The sequence below is a fragment of the Calonectris borealis genome, chromosome 9 (genome assembly GCF_964195595.1).
Source record: "Calonectris borealis chromosome 9, bCalBor7.hap1.2, whole genome shotgun sequence".
Classification (NCBI taxonomy): Eukaryota; Metazoa; Chordata; class Aves; order Procellariiformes; family Procellariidae; genus Calonectris; species Calonectris borealis.
The window spans coordinates 25,413,211-25,434,621 of NC_134320.1; the positions used below are offsets into that span (position 1 = coordinate 25,413,211).

At 39.8% G+C, this 21,411-nt stretch overlaps 1 protein-coding gene across 1 annotated transcript in view; it reads left to right on the forward strand.

Annotated features, from left to right (window-relative positions):
* Positions 1–3,684: 3,684 nt before the first annotated feature.
* WDR49 (WD repeat domain 49) overlaps positions 3,685–21,411 on the forward strand; it is a 30,331-nt gene continuing 12,604 nt past the window's right edge. Inside the window, 7 exon segments of the mRNA XM_075157706.1 lie at positions 3,685–3,797; positions 6,813–6,963; positions 8,553–8,616; positions 8,619–8,785; positions 15,646–15,741; positions 15,743–15,805; positions 18,928–19,063. Of these exon segments, the coding sequence (XP_075013807.1) occupies positions 3,685–3,797; positions 6,813–6,963; positions 8,553–8,616; positions 8,619–8,785; positions 15,646–15,741; positions 15,743–15,805; positions 18,928–19,063 (790 nt within the window).

Consider the following 21,411-nt stretch of genomic DNA (forward strand, 5'->3'; position numbering starts at 1 on the left):
CCTTTTGCCGAAGAGAGGAATGGGAACCAAAAAGGGTGTCTTACCCACCCTCCCTACATGGTTAAAGAGGTTGTATTTATGTCATAGAATTTCTGAGCTTCATCTTTTTTCTAGAGATTGAGAGCTTGAACAAAAGGTCGTCTTTAGCATCTTTTCTATTTTAAGAATACAGTAGGAGCTCTTAATCTTTATGAAAAATTATTCCTATGTCTCTATTTCAAACTTATTCCAGAAATACAGCATTATTTATTGTATTGTAGTACTGAAAGTTGTCAGTTCAGAGCGGGGTCATGTTACGCTTCGTTTTGTGCAGAGAGACAAGACAAACTAGGGGTGAAAGAGCTTGGAGTTCAAAACAGTATTAAAAACCCCAATCCCTTGATGTAAGGTGGTAGCAGTGGAGAACAGGCTGACCTTTGACTTCAAGCTGTAGCCGGGTCCTACACTCTACCTCTTCCTAACCCTTGGTTAGCGTTGCATGCTGATACCAGGGTGAAACCAGTGGAGAGAGGCAAATTAATATATTGTTCTAACAGCCAATCTTTTGCTTCAGAGGCTACTCACAGGAGATAGCAGCAATTCGGCTGTACAAATTCATTTATAAATTACATTTTGTAATTGAGACAAGTTGGCCAAATGGAAATGGAAAAAGGGGAAAGTGAGAGGAAGATGATGGTGTCAGAGGGATAAAGAAAACGTTTTTACATTAGGCCCCTTGTAGCTTAGACTTATGGACCCAATTCTGAAGATGTTTTGGCACATAATCTCTTTGTGGTTAAATACGTGCTTATAATATGCCAAGTTCGTTGTTTTTGCCTAACCAAGGCTTTAATACTGTGTCTATTGAAAATAAAAAATGAAACTGTGGTGCATATCTTGGGAAAGCATTGCCCTAATACTTTCTTGATATAGTATGCATGTAGTAATTAACAATTACTGGTTTTTTCTCTTTACCACAGAGTAACATTTCTAAGCAGCCTGACCAACTGCAGGCTGCTGATGTTCTGAAGATGACGTTCTGAGAGTCCCGTGCTGGGAGAGAGGCAGATTTTTGTTTTTTTTAATATCTCGGTGAGTCTAGGCAGATTGGTTACAGGGGTATATCTTGATTGAAGAACGATTGTGGTCACCAGTGTGAGAGTCACGAGAAAGCATCCCATGATTATTCTCCTGAAACGTGGATGAAGCATCCCCAACACTTTTAGAAGTATTTTATAATTATAACGGACAATGGTAAGATGACTTGGAAAAGTGCACATATGGTTCTGGCTACCTCTGTTCACAAAGATTGCCTTGAATGGAAACGGAACCAGAGAAGTGCGGTTAAGAAGATCAAGGGAATTGATTAATCTTTTCGTGAAGAGGGATTAAGGGTTTGGCTTCTTCAAAATCTAATCAAGTTCAGAAAAGAGATTATGAATCTCTACTTAAATATTTGAGATGGATAGAAAGAGAATTGCTTAAGCTAAAAGCTGATATGATTGTATGATCGAATCATTATGACTATATGATGACTACGGTTGGGTTAGCTACTAAAAGTGGGGGTTCCTCCTTATTTAAGGTGTTCTTCCAAACACCTTATGAGGAAAAAGAATCTAAATGGCTTTAGATGGAATTTGAGTTCTTGGAAGACCTTGTGTAACTGAGTGGAGAGTTTCTGGGGACAGGAAATTAGATAAAGTCTATAAATATCTGAGGCTTATCTATACGTAAGGGAAGAGGGTTAAAGGCTATTGAGTGACTGCTTTCCACACAAATATTTGCACTGAACCCATCATATGCTTTTGGTGGTCACTGGTTGAGGCCAGGAATTCACTTCTCCCCTTCCTTGAATACTGTAGTTTTTTTTATTTATTTTTGGTGTGCATGTGTATGCCAGGGGGGATGTTTGGGCTTTTCTGACTTTCTAATGGAATAATCTGACTGCAGCCACCTAGAGATAGTGCTGGTGGTCCTATTGGAGCAAATGCTTAAGCACCTGGGTAGTGTAAACTCATTGTGTATCTGTATATGGTATACTACAGGGGTGTGAGACAACGGCAATTCCCTTTATCGTTCTATAGATTAGAGGTCTTATAAATTGCTTGGAAGGGGGTTGTGACCTGGAGCGTGTGATGATATATTGAACAGATGTACCAAAGCTCCATTCTCGTGTAAAGCTAAGTGAGCTTCTTTGACCACAAATTCTTTTGGAATAAAAAGTGCCACTTTGGACTGATTGAAACTAACTGTAAAAATGGATCAAAGTTTGTACTTAACTAGCAAAATAAAAGTGTGTGTATATGGGGGGAATATTATTTAAAAAAAAAAAATCAAGATTACTTAGCTCAACACGCGCGAAAGAAAGTTTTACTCATTTTAAAAAATGTTACACTTAAAAATTTAATTTTTAGGCATTGGGTTTTTTTTAAGTCTGAATTAAAACATTTCTAGTAGAAGAAAACTCATGATTCGGCTTGAAAACTTTTTATACATCATTATGAGAAAAATGATTTTGTTTTGTTTCCTTTTGACTTCAAGTTTCAGCCACCAAGACACATCAGTTATTCTGTCTCTGCTCTTACTGTCCTGCTGGCAAAGCATTTAGTGTGGATTGCTTAGCACCTTAGAAAAACAGGGTATATTTACATTTCATAAAGCAGAGATCCTCATTCCCGTGGGTGAAATAAGTTATTCTTCAAAGATATCATTTGCAGTCTAGACTATCATGATAATGTAAAACAGAGACTAGCAGAAATAGCAATAAGAAAATATTAATAGAATCGATACAAGAATTAGTCGTGATTTTTCTAGACAAGCATTATGAAGCTGAATTTCACTTTATTTCTCATATTTTTATTTAACATAAAAATGAAAGAGTCAGCATTTACTAGTATAGACAGGAATTTGTCACGAAGAGATGGGATCGTATTCCTAACATTGTTCTCCACACCCTCCCCTTACCCCCTGCCCAAAGCAAGTAAATACTTCTTGCTAGTAAAGAACAACTGAAGAAATCAGGGTAAAATGTGTGCTGCAGGGTAATTGCTTAGGAGATTCCTGACAAGATACAGAAGCTTCCAGCCAGTTTCACCAGATCAGGTTGAGCCCAGCAACCAAAAATCGTTACCATCCGACAGCTATTCAATAGATCATCTGAAATAAGCTTGTGGTCTCAGGTGTCCAAAGCTCAAAAAAATACCCCCTCATTAGAACTGGAGTTAATTTACACCTTTCAGAGTTTCAGCAGAGTGACTGGCCCACAGAGAAGGCAATACCACTGTATATTCCCCAGGGAATTGAAAAGTATTGGAATTACCTTTTTTTGAGCTAAATAGAATGTATGAAATTCACTCTTGTCATTACAGTTATAGATTATAGCAAGTGGTGGCATATATGCTTCATCCCTTACAGTGGAATAAACTCATCTCTGAATGTCAGGGAAGTCTCCAGAACTATCAATTCTGTCTAAAGTTCAAAATATGTATGTGCCTCTTTTTTTTTTTTTTTTTTTCAAATAGTGATCTTACTGCATCATTATTGCATGTTGGCACAGCCTTCCAATATTTATGGTGAGATCAGGGCTGGTCTTCTGAGTCTGAACACTTTTGTGTCACCTTCAGAGCTCTCTATATTTAAAGACAAGGCTGACAAGAACTATTATTTGAATGTGTTTTATTTTGTTCTGATCATTAAAAACTACGGATGGGTTATTGTTATATATTATTATACAATGATGATAACAATCCAGATATTTTGGGATCTTTAAGAACTGGTGGCATGGATACAACTCCGAATAAAGCTGTTTTGGCTCCTTGGTAAATACAATTTTAGATTTGTGAGTAACAGAAGACATACTGTAGTTATTTTCTTGCCCTTTTAGAGTCAGGATGAAAGGGGTCAACTGAGAAGAGATTAGAGCAGATGCTACTACCAGTTGGTAGCAACAATAACCAGTAGCTGATTCGTGGAAGTTTCTGTATAATCCATTTTGTTAGAGGGATATGCAAGTTATTGAGTGCTTTTTTTTTTTTGTGGTGGCTCTTCTATAGCTGTTGTTTTTGCAAGTAAACAGATTTGCTTCTGTAACCCAAATTCCAGCAAGAACTTTTCTCGGTACAGGCTGTACTGGAGTGCTTGTACAGGAGCACCGCTACGTACGAGCTTTGATATAAAGCTTATGATCAGCATGAAGTCATTCTAACATATGGAGAAACTAATGTTTGTTCACTCGTTAGCACCTTAAACATAATGTCATAATTATGTTTTGATAAAAATTCTTTAATAACTTTTAATTCACTTCAAAATGAAAAACGTCTCATTGAGTAAATGGGAAGACAGACTCATTCTTCTCGTCGTAGTCTTTTGCAGAGAGCGTTTGGCTTTTTGTAAAGCTAGAGTTCTTTGGTAAGTCTTTCTAGGCTGAGGGAGGTTGTGATGGCATTCATATATGTTTTAGGGTGGAAAAAATGTAGTCACGTGAAAGGACAGTACTGGCACAAGAACATATATAAATTGGCCTTGAATGATTTAGGTATGCAATTATCATTAGGGCAGCTAGTTTGAGTACAGCTGTCCAGTGGGAACTGTAAGAAGAAAATACAAATTATCAAACAGCAAGAAAATACCCAATTGGCATTACTGCATTTGAGTGAGAGATTATTAAATTTCTGGAAGGCTGTATAATATATTGCTCACAGCATCACAGGTTTCGACCCACCGGCTGAGGAGGTTTGTTCTAGTACTGTACCTACGCATGACCTGAATGAAATGCAAAGGTAGGAAGGAAATATATCACTGAATCATAAGATGATGGAAATTATAGGAGGAAAAAACCCTCTCACCTCATTTAGTCCATTCCCTTGATAGCACAGAACATGAATTCAGTCTCACTGTTGGAGCTTTTTCTAATATTCAGGATAAATTACCCTCATCCTAGCTGCATACCGTTCCTCACATTTATAATAATTGTACTTCACTAAACAGTTTTTTGTATTGGCGTTGGCTGCCTTCAGTGACTCCCTTTGTCACCCCCTTATTTGTCACATGCCCAAGTTGCACACATTTAGGTCTTTCAGTCTCTCCTAAGAAAACCCCTTTCTGTCTCGTTAAAGACAATAGCCGCAGCAGTGATACTAAAAAGTAAAGAGCTGCCAGATAGGGGTTGTTAATAAGATGGGATCTCCGTGCTGTAGTTAGTGCAACTACCTTGATAAATGTCCTGGTTTGAAATTTCAAGGTTGACACAACCTTTTTTTTTTTCCCCTCCTCAAGTTAGGTCTTTCTTTGGCAGGTACCAGTTACTTTCTTCGCTGCCCTAACCTCCTTGTTGAAGGACCAGCTAGTTCTCCTTGAGAGGAGGGCTGCACGTTTTTTTTTCCTGAATAATCAAATGATCTTTCCCCTCAGAATGTCACGTTACTGCAGCGAGCAGTTATGATTGCCGGAGTACATGCAGATTCGGTCCTTTACTTAGGATGCGAGAATTGTTTTTCATCTTATTATAAGCTAACTTTGGGGGCCAGATCCCTGTGCAACGGAACTCCCGCGCCCCGGGGCTATGCTGGTGTGTGCGGGCCAGGAGCCTGCTCCTTGGAGAACGCTTTGCTGAGTATCTGGACACTGCTGAAAAATGATTTCGAAGAATGAAGTCAGTCACTGTCCAACAGCTGAAAATCAAATGCTGTGCTGCTTAAAACAGATTTAGCATTGCAGTTTTCAGAGCAATATCCGAGTTTTCCCCCTTTTGAGCACCTCCATAAAGAAATTCATTCCATCTCAGCCTGCTCCTTTTCCCCAGTTTTCTCCTCTATGAAGTTTTTAATTTGTCGCATAGTTTGATGTTATGGAAATTACTTTAACATCACCTTTTAGTCAGATATTCTCTGAGGAGTATGACTTACAGTACAATTTAGTCAGAAACAAGTTTGTGTCTTTGTAACAAACTGCAAATTACCAAGCCCGTGAAACACAACCTCTCATAAATGCCACCTACAACCTCGCGGATTCGAGTCCTCGAGCAAGAGTCAGGCTTTTAAAGTTCCTCATTCGTCTTTCCGTACGGACTGCAGAGCAAAAATTAAAAATGCATTTGGGTTTTAACTAGAAAAAAATAACATGGGGATTTCTCAGGTAGTTATGCATTTTGATCGTGTCGTCGTCATACTGTAGAGTAACTCTGTATCTGTGGAAGCTTCATTAGGGTATATTGTAAACATTAGATTTTTGCTTGGAGTGAAGAATAACTGGCCTAGTAGCATGGACAGAACTGAGGTGAGGTCATTTATGAGAAATCACTGCAGAACTGTATTTAGAAAGAAACGGCAATGGTTTAGAAGTAGTGGTTCACAGTCATTCACGCTTTCTATATGGACCCTAACTATATAAGCTATATATATTACATGGCAGTGCAGTGTGTTTCACCACAGCGGATTCCTTTCCTGTTCCGTTCTGAAACAGAAGATCTCCTACAACTTTGAGCCCTAAGGGTTGATGCCACTGAATACCTCACAGGATTAAATGTACGTTATCCAGCACGTTGTCACGTACATGTCCTTGCTCTCCATAGAGTCCTCTAATACACGCTAAGAACCTTGGCGGGTCTCCACAAATACTTAAGCATGTGAGCAATCTTGAAGCATGAGCGCTGGGGACCTTGCAGGATCCAACATCTCTGGGACTTGTTCGAACTAAATGCAGTTCATCGTAATGTGAGGAGCTTCTTTAATGGTCTTGGTATCAGCCTGCAGGTGAAGTTCAATGCCTTTCTTAATTATGTGCCTAGTGCTGTATGGATCAATTTCTTGATTTCCCACCCCCATAATTGCATATAGTTCTTCATTAAATGCCTTTATTTCAAGTGCAACCAATGTTATTAATACACTAGTGCTGGTGTGGAGAGAGAGAGTCTCATTTACAACTTTGTGTTTCAGAATTGCCCAAGGAGTTTATGCTCTTGCTTTCCACTCTCATATTAATTTTTATGCTAAAAATTTTAAAATTAATTCTTTCTACTAATTTACCATGATTTATGATGATGGCTATGATTGTGTATTGTACCAATATTTCTTTTACCTGTATGCATATTACCCATCAGAGTGAATTATCGCATCAGTTAAATGCTGACTGTGATTTCAAAAGACAAATCAGCTTGCAAAGAGAGAAGATACAGTTTGGAAAATAAGTTTGGTGAAATTTCAGGTAATCGAAGATGGAATTAAAAGAAAAAACATTATGTATGATTACCACTGTAATAAATGTTTAGATTTTGAGATAATATATCAAGGATGTCATCCACTCATTTTCTGAGAAATGGGAGTGTTCATTAAGTAAAATCTCTGCTTCTCCTGGATGGCCTCTTGCAGAAAGGGATCCAGGGAAAAATGCCTGGCATACCCTGTTTGAAGGAGTCTGCGTGTCGATTCCCTGTCTGCATTCAGTTATTGATATCTTGCAGCTGTGTGTTTTCAGGAATGCGACCCCCTGTTGTCCCAGCAGAACGGGCCGTTTCCTATGATCTGTAGCAATTACTGCCATAGACTTATTAAAAGCCCTTTACGACGTACCAAGTAAATATTGGTTTAGAAATTGCCTATTCATTTCTGTGCACAAGAGACCATGATATTTCCGTCCAAGCTGCTAGTCTCTTGCGTCAGCCCCTGTATGATTCCACAGGAGATTTTTACCGTATCGCTTCCTAACCGGCCTTTATTGGCTGCGGAGTCGTGTATAATATTTCCAGGTCTTTGGAGACCCTTGCAAAACGTAGGTCTGCCAGTGCTGATGGTTCAACTCTTTCTCTGATAACTCTGATTTCTTTCTGTGTGCGAGAGCAAGAGGCTTTAGACATAATGGCTTTGCTTCCTCTCATCCGCCTGATTATAAAACAAATACGTTTCAGTGCAGACACATCAAATGAGAAAGGCACGGACTGTGGAAAAGAAAATGAGCGTGATTCATTAGCTGAGACAGCGTGTTGAGATCAGAAACAGGACTGATCACAGACTGTGCCCTTTATCCACTTTCTGACCTTGGATAAATCACCTCTTTGCTTTTTTTTTTTTGCCCCTTTGAACATGCAGTACATAAGCCTGTCTAGACAAAGGCTGTGGCTTAAGAATAGATGACTAGAAGGGCTAACTGGGATCATGGAGATGGTTCCCCTGCAACCGCGGGCAACTGTCACGGGGTGTTTTGTTTCGGGTGTCCCCACTGCCCTGCCTCACCACGCGTTCCGCGAGTCACAACCCTCTCTGCAGCTCCATGCAGCAAACGGGAAATCTTTTGTAAAGGAATGTGAAAGCCACAACATATAACGTGCCGGAGTAGGAACAGGATATCACTGGAATATATTGTGTATTTATGCAATGAATACAAACCAAATACGTACAAAACAAATAATAATGGAAAATGGTGGTTGACAACTCTTTATAAAGCAAACCAAAATGTGTTTAGTGGTAAATGAGGAAAATAATAAGCAAGGCAGACCTTCTGCAGTGCGAGTTATTCATTTCTGGATTCCATTCTGAAGCAAAAACTGGAGATAATTGGTGATTTCTCTATTATGTTCACAGGTGTTGAGGATCTGGGGCATTCAGCATCAGCTGCGCATCCAGAAGATTGCTGGCTTGTTCCCAGAGATCTGAAATCCCATTCTTCTCTCTATTTTAATGAAGCTCAGAGATGCCCTTTTATCTCATTTAATAATGAACTGATGATATTGGAAATGGAGCAGGAAACTAGGAGAAGGGTCAGAGGCAGCGGGAAAGCTGTTAGTTGTGTCCTGTGCAATTCAGTCTTGAAGCAGGTAAAGGAAAAAAGGCAAACCGACCTTTCTGCATTTCCCTGAAAAAAAGCTTGAAAGTGTGTCCTTGGAAGAGATTTCTGAAAGTTCAGAGGAATGAAAAGAAACAGCCCTTTACTTTGGAAAGGAAATTATCTCATACTGATGTAGCTTAATTGTGATGTTTTGTGACACTCCCCGGGGAGAAATATGGGTAGTCTGCTTCTCCTAAATTTTAGCGGCACTGGCACACTAGCTGAAGTCCTCCAGCCTTTCATATTTGAAAGCAGTTTAGTTTCTGATAAAAGTTCGGCGTTTCAAAGAGATACAAAATCTTCACGTGTCCTGTGCTTCAGTGAAACGACCGTAATAGAAATAAAACTCCTAATCTGAGATGTTCTAGGGTTATCTCTGAGGAAAGCTGGTCTTCATGTGGCTGCCAATTGCAAATGAACTCGGTTATAAAATTCCTCTGTATTGCCACCTTTCCGTATCCCTGAGGTTAATTCTGAAATATGCATGAAATGTAATTAGTGCAGATCCATTTCTGCCGGCGCGTTTTACACAAGTGGCTCACAGTGGCAGACCTGGATATATTCATACTAAAATGATTCCGTTAAATGTGATACCACTTGGTATGCAGCATGAGTGTTGTTTGTCTTCACAGTACTTTAACGATGCACTGCAGTCTTTGGTATCGAAGCACTACCTGCATCTCAATGAAAAGCCACGGTTGCCATAGAGGGGAACGCCTCTGATAACGTTTTCTAGAGCTCAGCCCAGACAGCATCTTTTATCTCCTGCTTGAGCTGCAAACCTTAGAGCATACCGGGTTCTGATACGGGGGATTGGGACTTCTTGTGTCGCTTTGGTGCAAATGAACGTTTAGAGCATGGCAGCAGTGCTACAATCTGATTAAAAAAGGAAAGGATAAAAAAAAACCCAAAGAAAAGCAGGCAGTGATCTAGTTTGCTGTCAAAGCCATCTATCTGTGCCCACCCGTCTGAAAGCACAGCTCAGAATCCTCTCCCTCTGGACAGAGCGTTTTCAGGTTAAAGCAACAAGTGTTTCTTAACCATGTCTCCTAAAGCTTTTAGAGAAGTTAAGATTGTTTTAAACTCTCTTTGCAAGAAGTTACTTTCCTGTTTCGTTAATGGGGACACGAATGCAATCTCTTCACAGGAGCCTGTATGGTTAGCAATTATCCCTTTAAAATTTTTTTGTCAGCCATCACTCGGTGTAAAACAGCTTTTAGAATCATTGGAGCTTATGCTGGTAAGTGGTAGGCTGAATTGTCCTTCCCAAATAGCTTTGGTGCACTTGAAACCTATCCTCCTCCGGCGTAGTTTGTATGTGGGTCAGGCTGCGAAGGCGAGATCGGTATTTGAGAGTTTTTTCCTGTCTTGGGAAACGGAATCAAAATGTCACTTGCCAGCCTGTAAGCAGAAAATTGTTTGTCTCGAGCTCAGTATAGATGCACCGTGCCTCCACAGAACAACAGTGGTGCAGGCTTAGAGCCAGATGAGGTAATAGCAACCTTCTGCGAGACCTTATAGGAACACGTATACAAACTAAGTCAGTGTTTGAGCAGATGAGGAGGAGATACAGGGCTTGGTCTTGATGGGCTACGGAAGGGCATGATTTTCAGCTGTGGAAGGTAAGCCTAACTCCGTGCAATGGCTGAAGAAGTTAGAGAAAAAGCTGAGTCTTTAGCACTGTATCCTACCTGGTTTTCAGCTACGACTGTGGTGGTTTGCCCGTGCAAATCCTCTCTCATTTATAACTGACTAAGGGTTCTTCCTTTACTACTCTAATGCTTTAACAGATACGTATGCATTTATCGTGGCACTGGCAGAAGCTCCCTGGGCAATGGACCAATTCCTGTATGTTTTCTGTTTAAGACTTCAAAGGGATTTGGAATATTAAGTATAAAATTAATTTTGTTATTAATAAAGTGTTACTTAGCAAGAGGAACACTGTTTTCAAGGTACATGTGTTTTCAGTTTAGCTGTTGAAATTGAAGGCTCTGTGAGCCACAAAATTGGAATCAAAGGGAAAGGATGACTAATTCCCTTAAGACAGCAGCATCACTGGATGCTTTTATTTTGGGGACAAAAACATCTATAAGGATTTTTTAGTAGTGGTGTTCAAAAGTTAGACGTATGCCTGAATTTGGATGATCAGTTTGTTCTGATGTAACCCTGAAAAGTTAAATACCCAAGCACAGACAGCAATTTGTGATACGAAATTCTGCCGAGAAGGCGATAACCATGCGGCAGCGCTGAGCAGCCCTTGACTTGGAGACCTGTGTCAGTGCTGGGCTGACTGGCGTTCTTCACCTCAATCTCTTCAGACTATATGCTTCTTTGGCCCTCTTACTGCATATTTGTCATGCTTAAAACAGGAGCGATGGAGAAGTCGATGTCTGTGAATAGGAGAAAGGGTACTTTTTACTTCAGGATTCTAGAATATCGCTGCGTACAAAACTCATGGAAAAAATCTTGCCCTTGCCAAATGGAAACACCTACTGCTCGAATAGTCTGGGCTTTCTGTCAAAAGTATTCCCTTGTGAAATTAAGCCTAAATTTAAGATTTGAAAAATTCCCTATTTGAAGTTGGGGAAAAAATGGTGGTTATTGGTTGTTAGGAATCTTTTTGCTTGCTGTGTACCACTTATCAATCTCTCTTATTTCTGCATTTCCCATAACTATTGGAGAGGCTCAGAGAAACAAGATAAGATGTTGCTGCATGGTGATTTGGGAAGAGATGCTTAAATACCACAGCTAATTCTGGCTGCAGTGAGCATCATGGATTTGACAGGAAATGTTGCATTTTTAGTTCATTTTTCTGAAATCAAACATTTCTTCAAGAAAGCTTGTAATAAAGTAATACCCATGTGAAGGAGAACAGAATCATCTCAGAAAAGCTTAAAATACAAGTCTGGTAGTCTATTTAGATGAATCAGCCTCTTCCATAGAGCAAATCTGTCTTGTATCTATAAATGGATGTGACCTAGATTACAGATTTATTTCCCTCAGATATTTAGAGTAGTTAGTGTCTCGATTCAAACCTAATTTCTTGCCCTGTGGCTTGTGTTTTTCATTATTAAAGCTAGTTTTGCTTTTTAGCATCTGGAGCCACGCTTGGATATGAAGATGATGGGTACATCTAGGGCAGGTACCTGTGCAACTTGCGTTTTCTGGGCTGTAAATGCACACCTTCACTCACACTGGTGTGTGGGCCTTTGATATCCCCTGCCCTGTGTTTTATTTTCCCCTCTGCTCTTCAGTCTTCTGCTCATTCAATTTTAGATGCTGATTTTCTTGAAATGAGCAGCATCTGTCTTCCAGTAAGTATGTCTGCTGAGTTTGGCACGTTCCATATCACCCATTGATAGGTATGGAATTGTATTATCTCAAAGTTAATTTCTTATCATACTGGAACAGTGCCACCACGCGCGGAGGGTCGGCCAAAGCTGGGCAACATGCTCCGTTTCCACCGGCGTGTACTGCAAAAACTGAGTTATTCAGTTAGGATACTCTCTGCCTGGTTTAAAGGGCAGGATTTAACTATGCACTATACACTGAAAATTGTCTGTAATTACCAATAAATGTATTAATAAAAATACCTATTTGAAATCATTTAAAAGGGGGGGAAAAAACTTCTTATAACCTCTCATCCAGAAAACTGGTCTTTGCAAAAGCTAGGAAGCGAGGCATAGAATTTAATGCTAAGTAAATCTTGAATTTTACTGCTTTGGTAATCAAATCTCACAACAGCAATAATGAAACTTTAGTTTCTAGAAGTTGTCTGGAGCTGTAACCATAACTGTCCAGTTCTAAACCAATTTCCCCACCTTTCTTTCATATTGGGGTACAACCACATTTTCTGGGTCTGTTGTGCCTTTTATTTGACAATCGTGACATAGTCAGCAACAGAGCTTACATTTCTTGATGTCAGTTCTTTTAATTTATCTGTTTTTAATATTTTTCCCCATTTCTTTATTGCTAGATATGAACTTCTCTCTCACGCTCCGTGTTTAAATTACCTTGGATGAGTTGATCATAAGCTTCTGACTGCTGGACACTGGCCACAGAGAAGTGGGGTCTCGGGAGGCAGCCCTGTGCCATTAAAACTTGTTCTAACATTAAAAACTTCTGGTAATGGAGTCTTCATTAATTCCTCAAATAATTTATTCTAGACTTATGTTCTCCTGAAAAAAAGAAAAAAAGCTTTTAAAAAGCTTTTTCTAGTGTCCAGCTAGATGTTCCGTCCTGCAATTTGAGGTCCCCAATGCTTGCCTGTCCTCCCATGGTCACAGGCATGGTCCTTTCTCCCAGTTTAACGGCCTTCAGGTAACTGGAGATGGCTATCACATCCTTCCTCAGTTCCCTCTATGCTAAAATAATCACATACCTATGCCTTGTGGCTCTCCTTCATCCATATCTTTTCTGGACCTCTCTCCAGCACTGGACTGGTGTTGCGGGGGAAGCCTTACCAGTTCTAATACTTCACAAGTCTTGCAGGTATGTAAATATATCCTGAACTTCTGGGTAAAAGAATAACAGCTAAAATTTATCATGCTTTCTAATTCTGTCTGCACGGGCAGGTAGCGCCTCCCAGATCCGTGTCACCAGATCCTTCCCATCACCCAGACGGTAAATGAAGTCAACGAAGGGAGCCAACCTCTGCCCACCTGCTGGCACACCGCGACGTAGCACGACCTCCCACTTGGCAGTAAATCACGGCGACTATCCACCTGCTTTGCTTCTCTCCTATAATAGTTTCATCCTGACAATTAATTAGGAGAATGCCTGCCTAAAATCAAGATATATGAAATTAACTGCTGCTTTCTGTTATGTTGCAGCGAAAGGAAATGAGATATGCCTTGTTCTTGACGGTGAGTGATGGCCACTGCTCACCTCTTCTTACCCTTTGCTGCTTACCCGTGATATGGTTATATTATTCCTGATTATTTTTTTTCTGGGATGGAAGTAATGCTGTCATGTTTTTCTTCTCTCATCTCTTTTCTCCCTCTTCTAGCAGACAGGGAAAAGAATTGCCTCTTCCCGTTTTCCTGCTATTGCGCTTTTTTCCATGATTCCTCAATGAGAATTGTTAAGATTTTGGGGTTCACTGCTCAGACTTTGAAAACATGCGTCTTGTCCGATTATGACCTGACCTGTTTCAGGGAGAGCTCTTACCCTTCTGTCATTGGCATTAACACCTGCTCGACATCTTTAATAAGACTAATTAAATAATCCATCGAACACTTTAACCTTCTTGGCATTGCCAAAATGTTACTCTCTAATGAACCAACGTTTTTCCCTGGTTTTCCTCTTATTCCTCTTATCTTTGACTCTGGCAAGTCGCTTCTCACTGTAGTGTGCCTTGGAATTATTTTTTAATTATTTTTTAATTTTTTTTTTTATTTTTGTCCGTTCATGTTTGTGTGACTGTACTGTCCAGTGCTCTTGTTTCTGCTAGTTATATATATATATGCATGTATGTTTAAAACCTTCTGAAATTAGTGATCTGTGGTGAGTCATGATAGTTCACATGATCTGTTTTTCCCTTTAACTTTTCCAGCATATTTTTGAGAAAGTGCATAGTTTCTTAATATATGAGATAATCTCTTTTTTCCCCCTTCCTTTCCTTTCTGAGCAACCTCTACCCTCTCAGTGTCCTTCAGTAATCGTCAGAGAGCTTAGAATGTGTAAGAAAATACCAAATCTCATGTTAAAAGGAATTTTGCTTATAATCAGAGTTTACTTTTTGCACTGCTTGAGATGTTTTGAAGGGCAGAAGCAGTCTTTGTAATGTGGTAAGTATGAAGTATATTGCTTCTCAAATAGGTTTAAGTAATTAAATAAGACCTTCTAAAGGGCAGCTTCACACCGCCTCGCTTCAATGACTTTTTTTTACAAGTACACAGAAAAATATTTTTGATGGTTTTGACCACTTGTTGCTAGAATAGATTATATTATATTTATGGCCTTAAGTGTTAAGATCAAACATTCGTTTATGATATCAAGTTTCTCCCGTTTAGTTGTATGCATTGGCTGTGAGAACCAGGATATTTTCTTAGGTTTGGATTGCATTAGGAAGAAATACAGGGTCTTGTCTTTTAAAAGTTCAGAGAAATAGTGAGAAACGTTTGTGAAAAGAATTTGGAAGGTTTTATGGATTTACTTCCAGGAAAAACTCCTGAGTTATTTTTGCAATGGACAGTGCAGTGCGTTTTACTTGTGAGATGAAAATAACCCTGGGCGAGTATGAAGCGTCTTTACACAAGCAGTGGCTCAGCCACGAGCTGACCTGTAGAAGACCCGCTATGATGCCTCTTAAGTATCAAGTGCCTGACACAGTTTTATTTTATAAAAATAGGGCTATAACTGTGATAGCACAATTAGAAATGACCCTTTCTGATGCACTGCAAGATGATTTCTTGACTTTGGATTGAAGTAAGGTGATCAGACATGACTCTGATGTAAGTTTACAGCAAACGACAGTAGGAGTTTGTCATCTTTCAGCAAGTTCGTGTTCACTGACCACAACACAGAAAAGATACAATCATGGTGGATTTTAAATGAACTTTCTCCTAACTTTTAAATCTGATCTTACTGATGAATTCTAAATGCAGCTGCTGTCTTCTCGGTCTCCCTGAATTTCACTTTCCAGGGGCTGGTGATTCTTTACTGAAGGTGTCGGTCATCCGAGAGAAATAAACCTAACCACCAAGGAGCTTCTGTCAGACGTGTTTCCCAGGCTGTGACTTGCATTTCAGATTTTAGTGTTTTTAAGTTCAGAGCAGGTATGAATGTCATCATTGTAACGAAGCGTATGTAGCAAGACTTTATATTTCATCACAGTTTCTGCTTTAGGTAATTAGCTCAAACACAGGATCTACTGTTATCTTCTTGCTGACTGACAGTGGGCAGAAAATCAAACCGTTTACTGGTTGTCATGGGGATGCTGTGTTTTAGCGCTGTGGCACTGGATGCGAGTGAGACGAGGCTTTTAACCGGGAGCCCAAGTGGAACCGTAAAGGTGTAGGAAAGATCGTCCTTCTCCTTCAGCCTCTCAAGGTATTGGCTTCTCTCGCAGTTTTACCCAAATACAAAATGTCAAAACAATAGTGTATTGTTTTCTGCTGCCTTGCTAAGAAAGATTTTGAAGCTGTAACGCTGTTGGGAAAATGGAGTTTGATTTCATTGCTCGTCTAAAACGCTATACACGTAAACCATGACATATAATCCTTGCTTCAAGGACTGTGCAACATACAGTAGAAATCCTGCTTTTCTTACTCAATCACTCCCCGTCAGCTAAATGAGAGAGGCTGTATCAGAAACCACACAAGGATCTGAGCTCCGTGGTTGTTGCTGCCCTTTAGTGCAGCTTTCTAGCAGTCCCTATAACGTGCCATGTCCTATGTAGTATAAGACTCTTGAAAACCAAAGCAGGACATTTAGTTGGAGTACTCATCAGTTAGAGATGTGTCATCCACTGGTTAATACATTTCTCACTGCCAGATCAAGATTTTGAAACGGGAGCTACGCTGGTAAAGATCGTAACCTGCTGGTTTCTACACTGGCAGTGTGTAGTCAAATATTGGTGTGTTAAAAAGCGATGATAATTAAACAGGTTTGTAATGTTCTCAAACATTTGGTCACGTTGCAAACCACCGCATGAGCTAAGGAAGATTTAGTCTTGGACCTTGGCATATATATGCTCCAGGTGAAAATACCAGCTTCGCAAAGAACCGGCCAGTACACAGCGCCGTTAATTTTTAGCCTGAACGCACACTAAACTCTAACTTACTGACCAAACCGAGTTCTTCAGCGGGGGCCAGCTCTGACACAACCAATTTCATTTACTAGCTCTATAATAAAACACATCATATATAACAGCAGATGCTAGCAGAAAATCTATATGCAGAGAGTTCACGGTGCTGCAGAGCAAAGGGTGGTAGCGGAAAGCGTGCTAGCTTAATAAAAGTAATGCACAAGTGCAGCAGCTGAGCCGGCCAAGGAATCAGTCTTGTGGTTCCCAGCGCGGTGCTTGCTCGCTAGACCGTGCTGTTGCTTAACTTTTCTGGCGATGCTTTAGAAGTCATTAGATTTGGTTCCAAAAACATCGTATATCTGGCTTATCTAGGGGACTGGACAAAAGGACTGACTGAAGTCTACCACAAACTCACTGGAAGTTGGCGTATGCTGTGCAGCTGTAGGAAACAGGGCAGTCTAAATCGAATGTACCGGTTCAAAGTATTTCTGGTATCTGGTGGTACCTCGCAGGCAGAAACTTCTCTATATAATGGCAAATTCTTTTAAATGTTTCGTTCTTGCTGCCTTGATCTCAGTCTTGTAACAAAGATCAAGCTTATGCCCTTATATCTCTCCCCATTATCCGGAATGCTGATGCTGAGGTTAATGTGAATTAAACTCTTGGCTTTGTCTAAGAAGTGCTCTCAGAGGAAGGTTACTTCATCAGAGAAGTGGGAAGCCCTAATAAAAAGTAATAATAATATGCATTTCCTGGAGAAGAGGCTTCTCTTAATGCTACATTAGGACTTGTCTAAATACAAAAGTTCTGTCTTGGAACTTTAGGTCTATTAGGCCTTCTATGTATTATACCTGTCTTCCATTGTGACTTTTAAAAAGTAGCATTACAAAACCATAGCCCTATTTTAAATAGTTATAATAAGAAAAGAGCTGGTGCTCTTAAAAGAATAAACTAGAGGAAGTCCAAATTTTAATAACAGTCAGAGTTTTAAATTAGTGTCTTGGAGCTGAGGTCAAGTGTTTCCAGCAGGGATGATATAGCAAGGGAATTCCTTATTTCAGTTTTTCTGTCTTGTAAATAAAACTTGAAGATGAAGCCTCCCTGAATCTCACTCACATAAAACAAATGCAACACCTTTGAAATAGATTCCTGCTATGAAATATGCATAGCTGGAATGCTAATAGGTGAAATGCATTCCAGCTTTAATGGCAAATACATCTTATCTGAAATTACTGTCAATATAAATTATGGGTGCATGAATTATATTACATTTAAAATGAGATGTACTACCAATATTTCCCCAGACTGCATCTTTTGAAAAGCTATTTTAATCTGTAGAAGCCAGACTGTAAATTAATGAATATCAGCCTAGGAAAAGCACATATTGGTGCGTGGCAACGTACAGACCCTATTTTATTGGGTTTTAGCATGGTTGGGCTAGTGCAGGGAAAACTCAGTTAGACGTGGAAAAAAAAAAAATCATTGCATAGAATGTGAGCGTGTTCGAGCACAGATGAGCATTGCTGTAGGAGGGGGCATATCACTGACCTGAATTTTCCCTCGGACCTCAGCCTGCTCAATGGCGACAGGTAGGTATCTCTAAAGCCCTGTGAGCAGCGACTGAGAAAACAGCGAGGCACTAGGTTGGAGGGGGGTCTACACCCCTCCGGAAGGGAATAGAGGCCACATGGACCCATCAATGCCACTGCTTAGGTAGCAGAGTACTAATTACTATACCATTAGTTAGTATTTTAACTTGTAAGCCAAGCCGACGGTACGCTGCAATCCCAGAGAGTGCGCGTAGCAATCTATGTAACACATGCTGAATCTCATACGTCCCGGTACGTTAGTTTTATTGCACATGAAATAGATGCTTCTGCCTAAGAGCGGTAAGTCTGTCCTGTCCTGGAGATGTCAGAATTGCTGAAGACGCACAGGATTACCTGAAAAAGAGAGGAGTTTCCTTCAAAGCATTGAATTGTGCAAACAGAAGCATGGGGATTTGGATAAAATTTACATCTTCTATCGTATCGTTGGTTCATATTTGGCCTCTGAAACGCAGTTCTCTTAGTGTCTTACTTTATGACCTGCAACATAAAATTTAATTTTTGTCTGTTTCTTCTGCCCATAAAATGGGGGATACTGTCAGTGCTCCCTTCTTCTGTGTCTTGATGGAAAAACATCCGTAATGGGAGGTATCTGACTTAGTCATAGTAGTATGTGACTTAGTAATTCCTGTCACCTGTTTTGTTTTGCCTGTATCGTATTTGTTTTTGCTATATTCCTTCATTGTTTTATTGACTCTGAAATTACTAGAGCATTTTTCTGCTTTGCCTATATTAAGTGGGTTTTTTTCTTAATTAGAAGTTTGATTTCACTGTCATCATAAACTTAGCGTTGGAAAGAAGAGAGCAGTTGACATCTCCCAGATCCTGATACTGAAGAGGATGATAACGGTTACATGTTGGGACAGGTACCGTACATGTTATAAGGAAAAGCAGGAAAAGATATATTGTTGAAATGTATCATTTGCTTCAGTTTTTTTAAGATAAAAATCTATCAAAGTCTAATTTTCTCAAAGCTTAGTAACTCACTGGCTGGTTGGCAACTCGGTGCAGGAGGAAGATTTAGGTCTGGCTGCACATCGCTGAATATTGCTTTAGAAGTTGCAGCACAGCTGAAGAAATGCCCTCCCATAACTCTTGCAAACTAAGGCAGCAGTTCTGCACAACGAATCCTGTTTCGAGCCATGGGTCTGTCCATATTCAGGCTATTGTAAGCTCGGTGTTTACAGCATAGGATTGCCACAATATTGGCTTCCTAAGGCTTTGTTCTCTCTGCTTTATAGTAGAGAAGAAAATGCACTTTAAAATTGCGCAAGGTCATCGAAGAACTGAAATTATAAAAAACACTTTTCTGCTAAATTTTTATACCATTATTACGAAAAATATTGAGACATAATTTGCAAACATTTCAATTGTAAACTTAGAATTTCAAAGAATACAGATGTTGCTTTATCTGAAGAGATGACTTACACAGCAGTTGTTCACTTTGAGGTGAGGAATAGAGGGATAAATTGCTTTTGTGTCTTTGTCTTCTTTGAAACTTTCAAAACAAATACCTTTATGTGCCTTTTAGGATATAAATTCAGCAAGGAAAATACCCAGTTATGGCCAAAAGCACGCTCGATACAATGTATTGGCAATGCGCTGGAAATGGGGAAAAATGCCTTTTAGTACCAGGGGTGCATGCTACCTCTCTCTATATTTTGCATTGTGTATTTATAGTACTTACAGCTGTTATGTAGTACCTCCAGCTGCAAGGTGGGAACATACTGCTGCTGTTCACACATGCCTGCAAAATAATCATGGCTCATAAGTAGCTACAACTCCCTTTGAACATCTGAATCTGTGCTGCTTGCAATAAATCGAGAAGAATATTCATTATTACATTGTTTTCAATTGAGACCTGGGTCTAAACTTCACCTCACCCAAATTCAATCATCTAAATGCTTATCTTGATTTTTTTTTCTTTTTTTTTTTTTTTTTTGTCTCCAGCAAATGTTTTGTCTCCAACCAGCATAGGCCGACTATGTTCTTACGTGGATGGGATGAACTGCTCTCTGAAGAGCCATTGACCATAGTAGGAGACTAGGGAACTGGTTTAGATAAGTCAAAATACAGGTGACTAACAACAAGATGAAATGAATCCCTATTAGCTGTCAGGACACTTTCTGGAACCATTCGAGTACTGAGATTCTGCCTGAGCTTTCTGGAGCCAGTCAGTCCTCCCGGGCTTCATGGGGTGCTGAAAGGCCAACGTCCTGGGTGGCTTCTGCTGGAGAACAACTCATCTGTGTTCCCGGACAGGCACTTAAGGCCCTAACTGAAGTGACGGAGTTTGTTTCATTTTCCACACTGTCCTTTCAATGAGTTGTTGCTTTTTCCAGTTGTAGATATGGCTTTGATTCTTTTAAATAAAGTTAAGTTTTATTTGGCATGGTGAGTAGAAAGTCAATGGTAATCTACAGACAATAAAACATCGCTGTACTATGCAAAATATTGTTGCAGACGGACTAAATTCTGTTTGTAATCTGCACATTAGAAAGGACTGAATGGCCTCTATTTTGGTGAAGATCAGTCTATTTTTCTTCCTACCAGGCTATTGAGCCCATCATTTTTCAGCTGGGATCACTGGACTGACATGCCTTTTTTTCTTCCTGAAAACAAATGGTAAAATTAAAGAAAAGATTATTGTTACTGATTAGTTCTACCTCCTGTTTTTATTGGTAAAAGTCACCTTAAATTACCATAGGTAAAGACAGCTATCTGTTTTCCCTGATTGTGACTTTGCCATGTCCACCTGTATGCTATATAATCTTGCTATTGCAGTCCCTTGGGGAGATATACATTTTGTGATCTGGTTCAATTTGTCTCTTTCCAATCAACAGATAAACAGAAATGGAAAGCATTGTACCAATGCGGTGCTTAACTGAAACTTCCTTGGCTTTCATACAATTCTGTGTAAGTGCTGACATCTTCTTAAGCACCGTTCATCGGAAAAGCATCGACACCGCTTCTTCGGCCGTAAGACCTAGGTACCCATGTTGTAGATCTGAATAGCGTTTGAGGTTAGGATGTCATTGCACTTTGTAGGTAGCGTTATGAGATACTCATATGGTTTTATATATATTTGGGTCACTGTAGCGACGATATAAATACTATCACTGGTGCGTCTGCTGATAAGAACACACATCCCGTAAGGCTGGTACTGCTGCAGGCTGGGGCAGTGTTCAGCGCCGGTGGGGAAATTTGCGGCAGTTACTGTTTTATCCTTTGATTTGTCAGCAGACAGCATTTTTATGG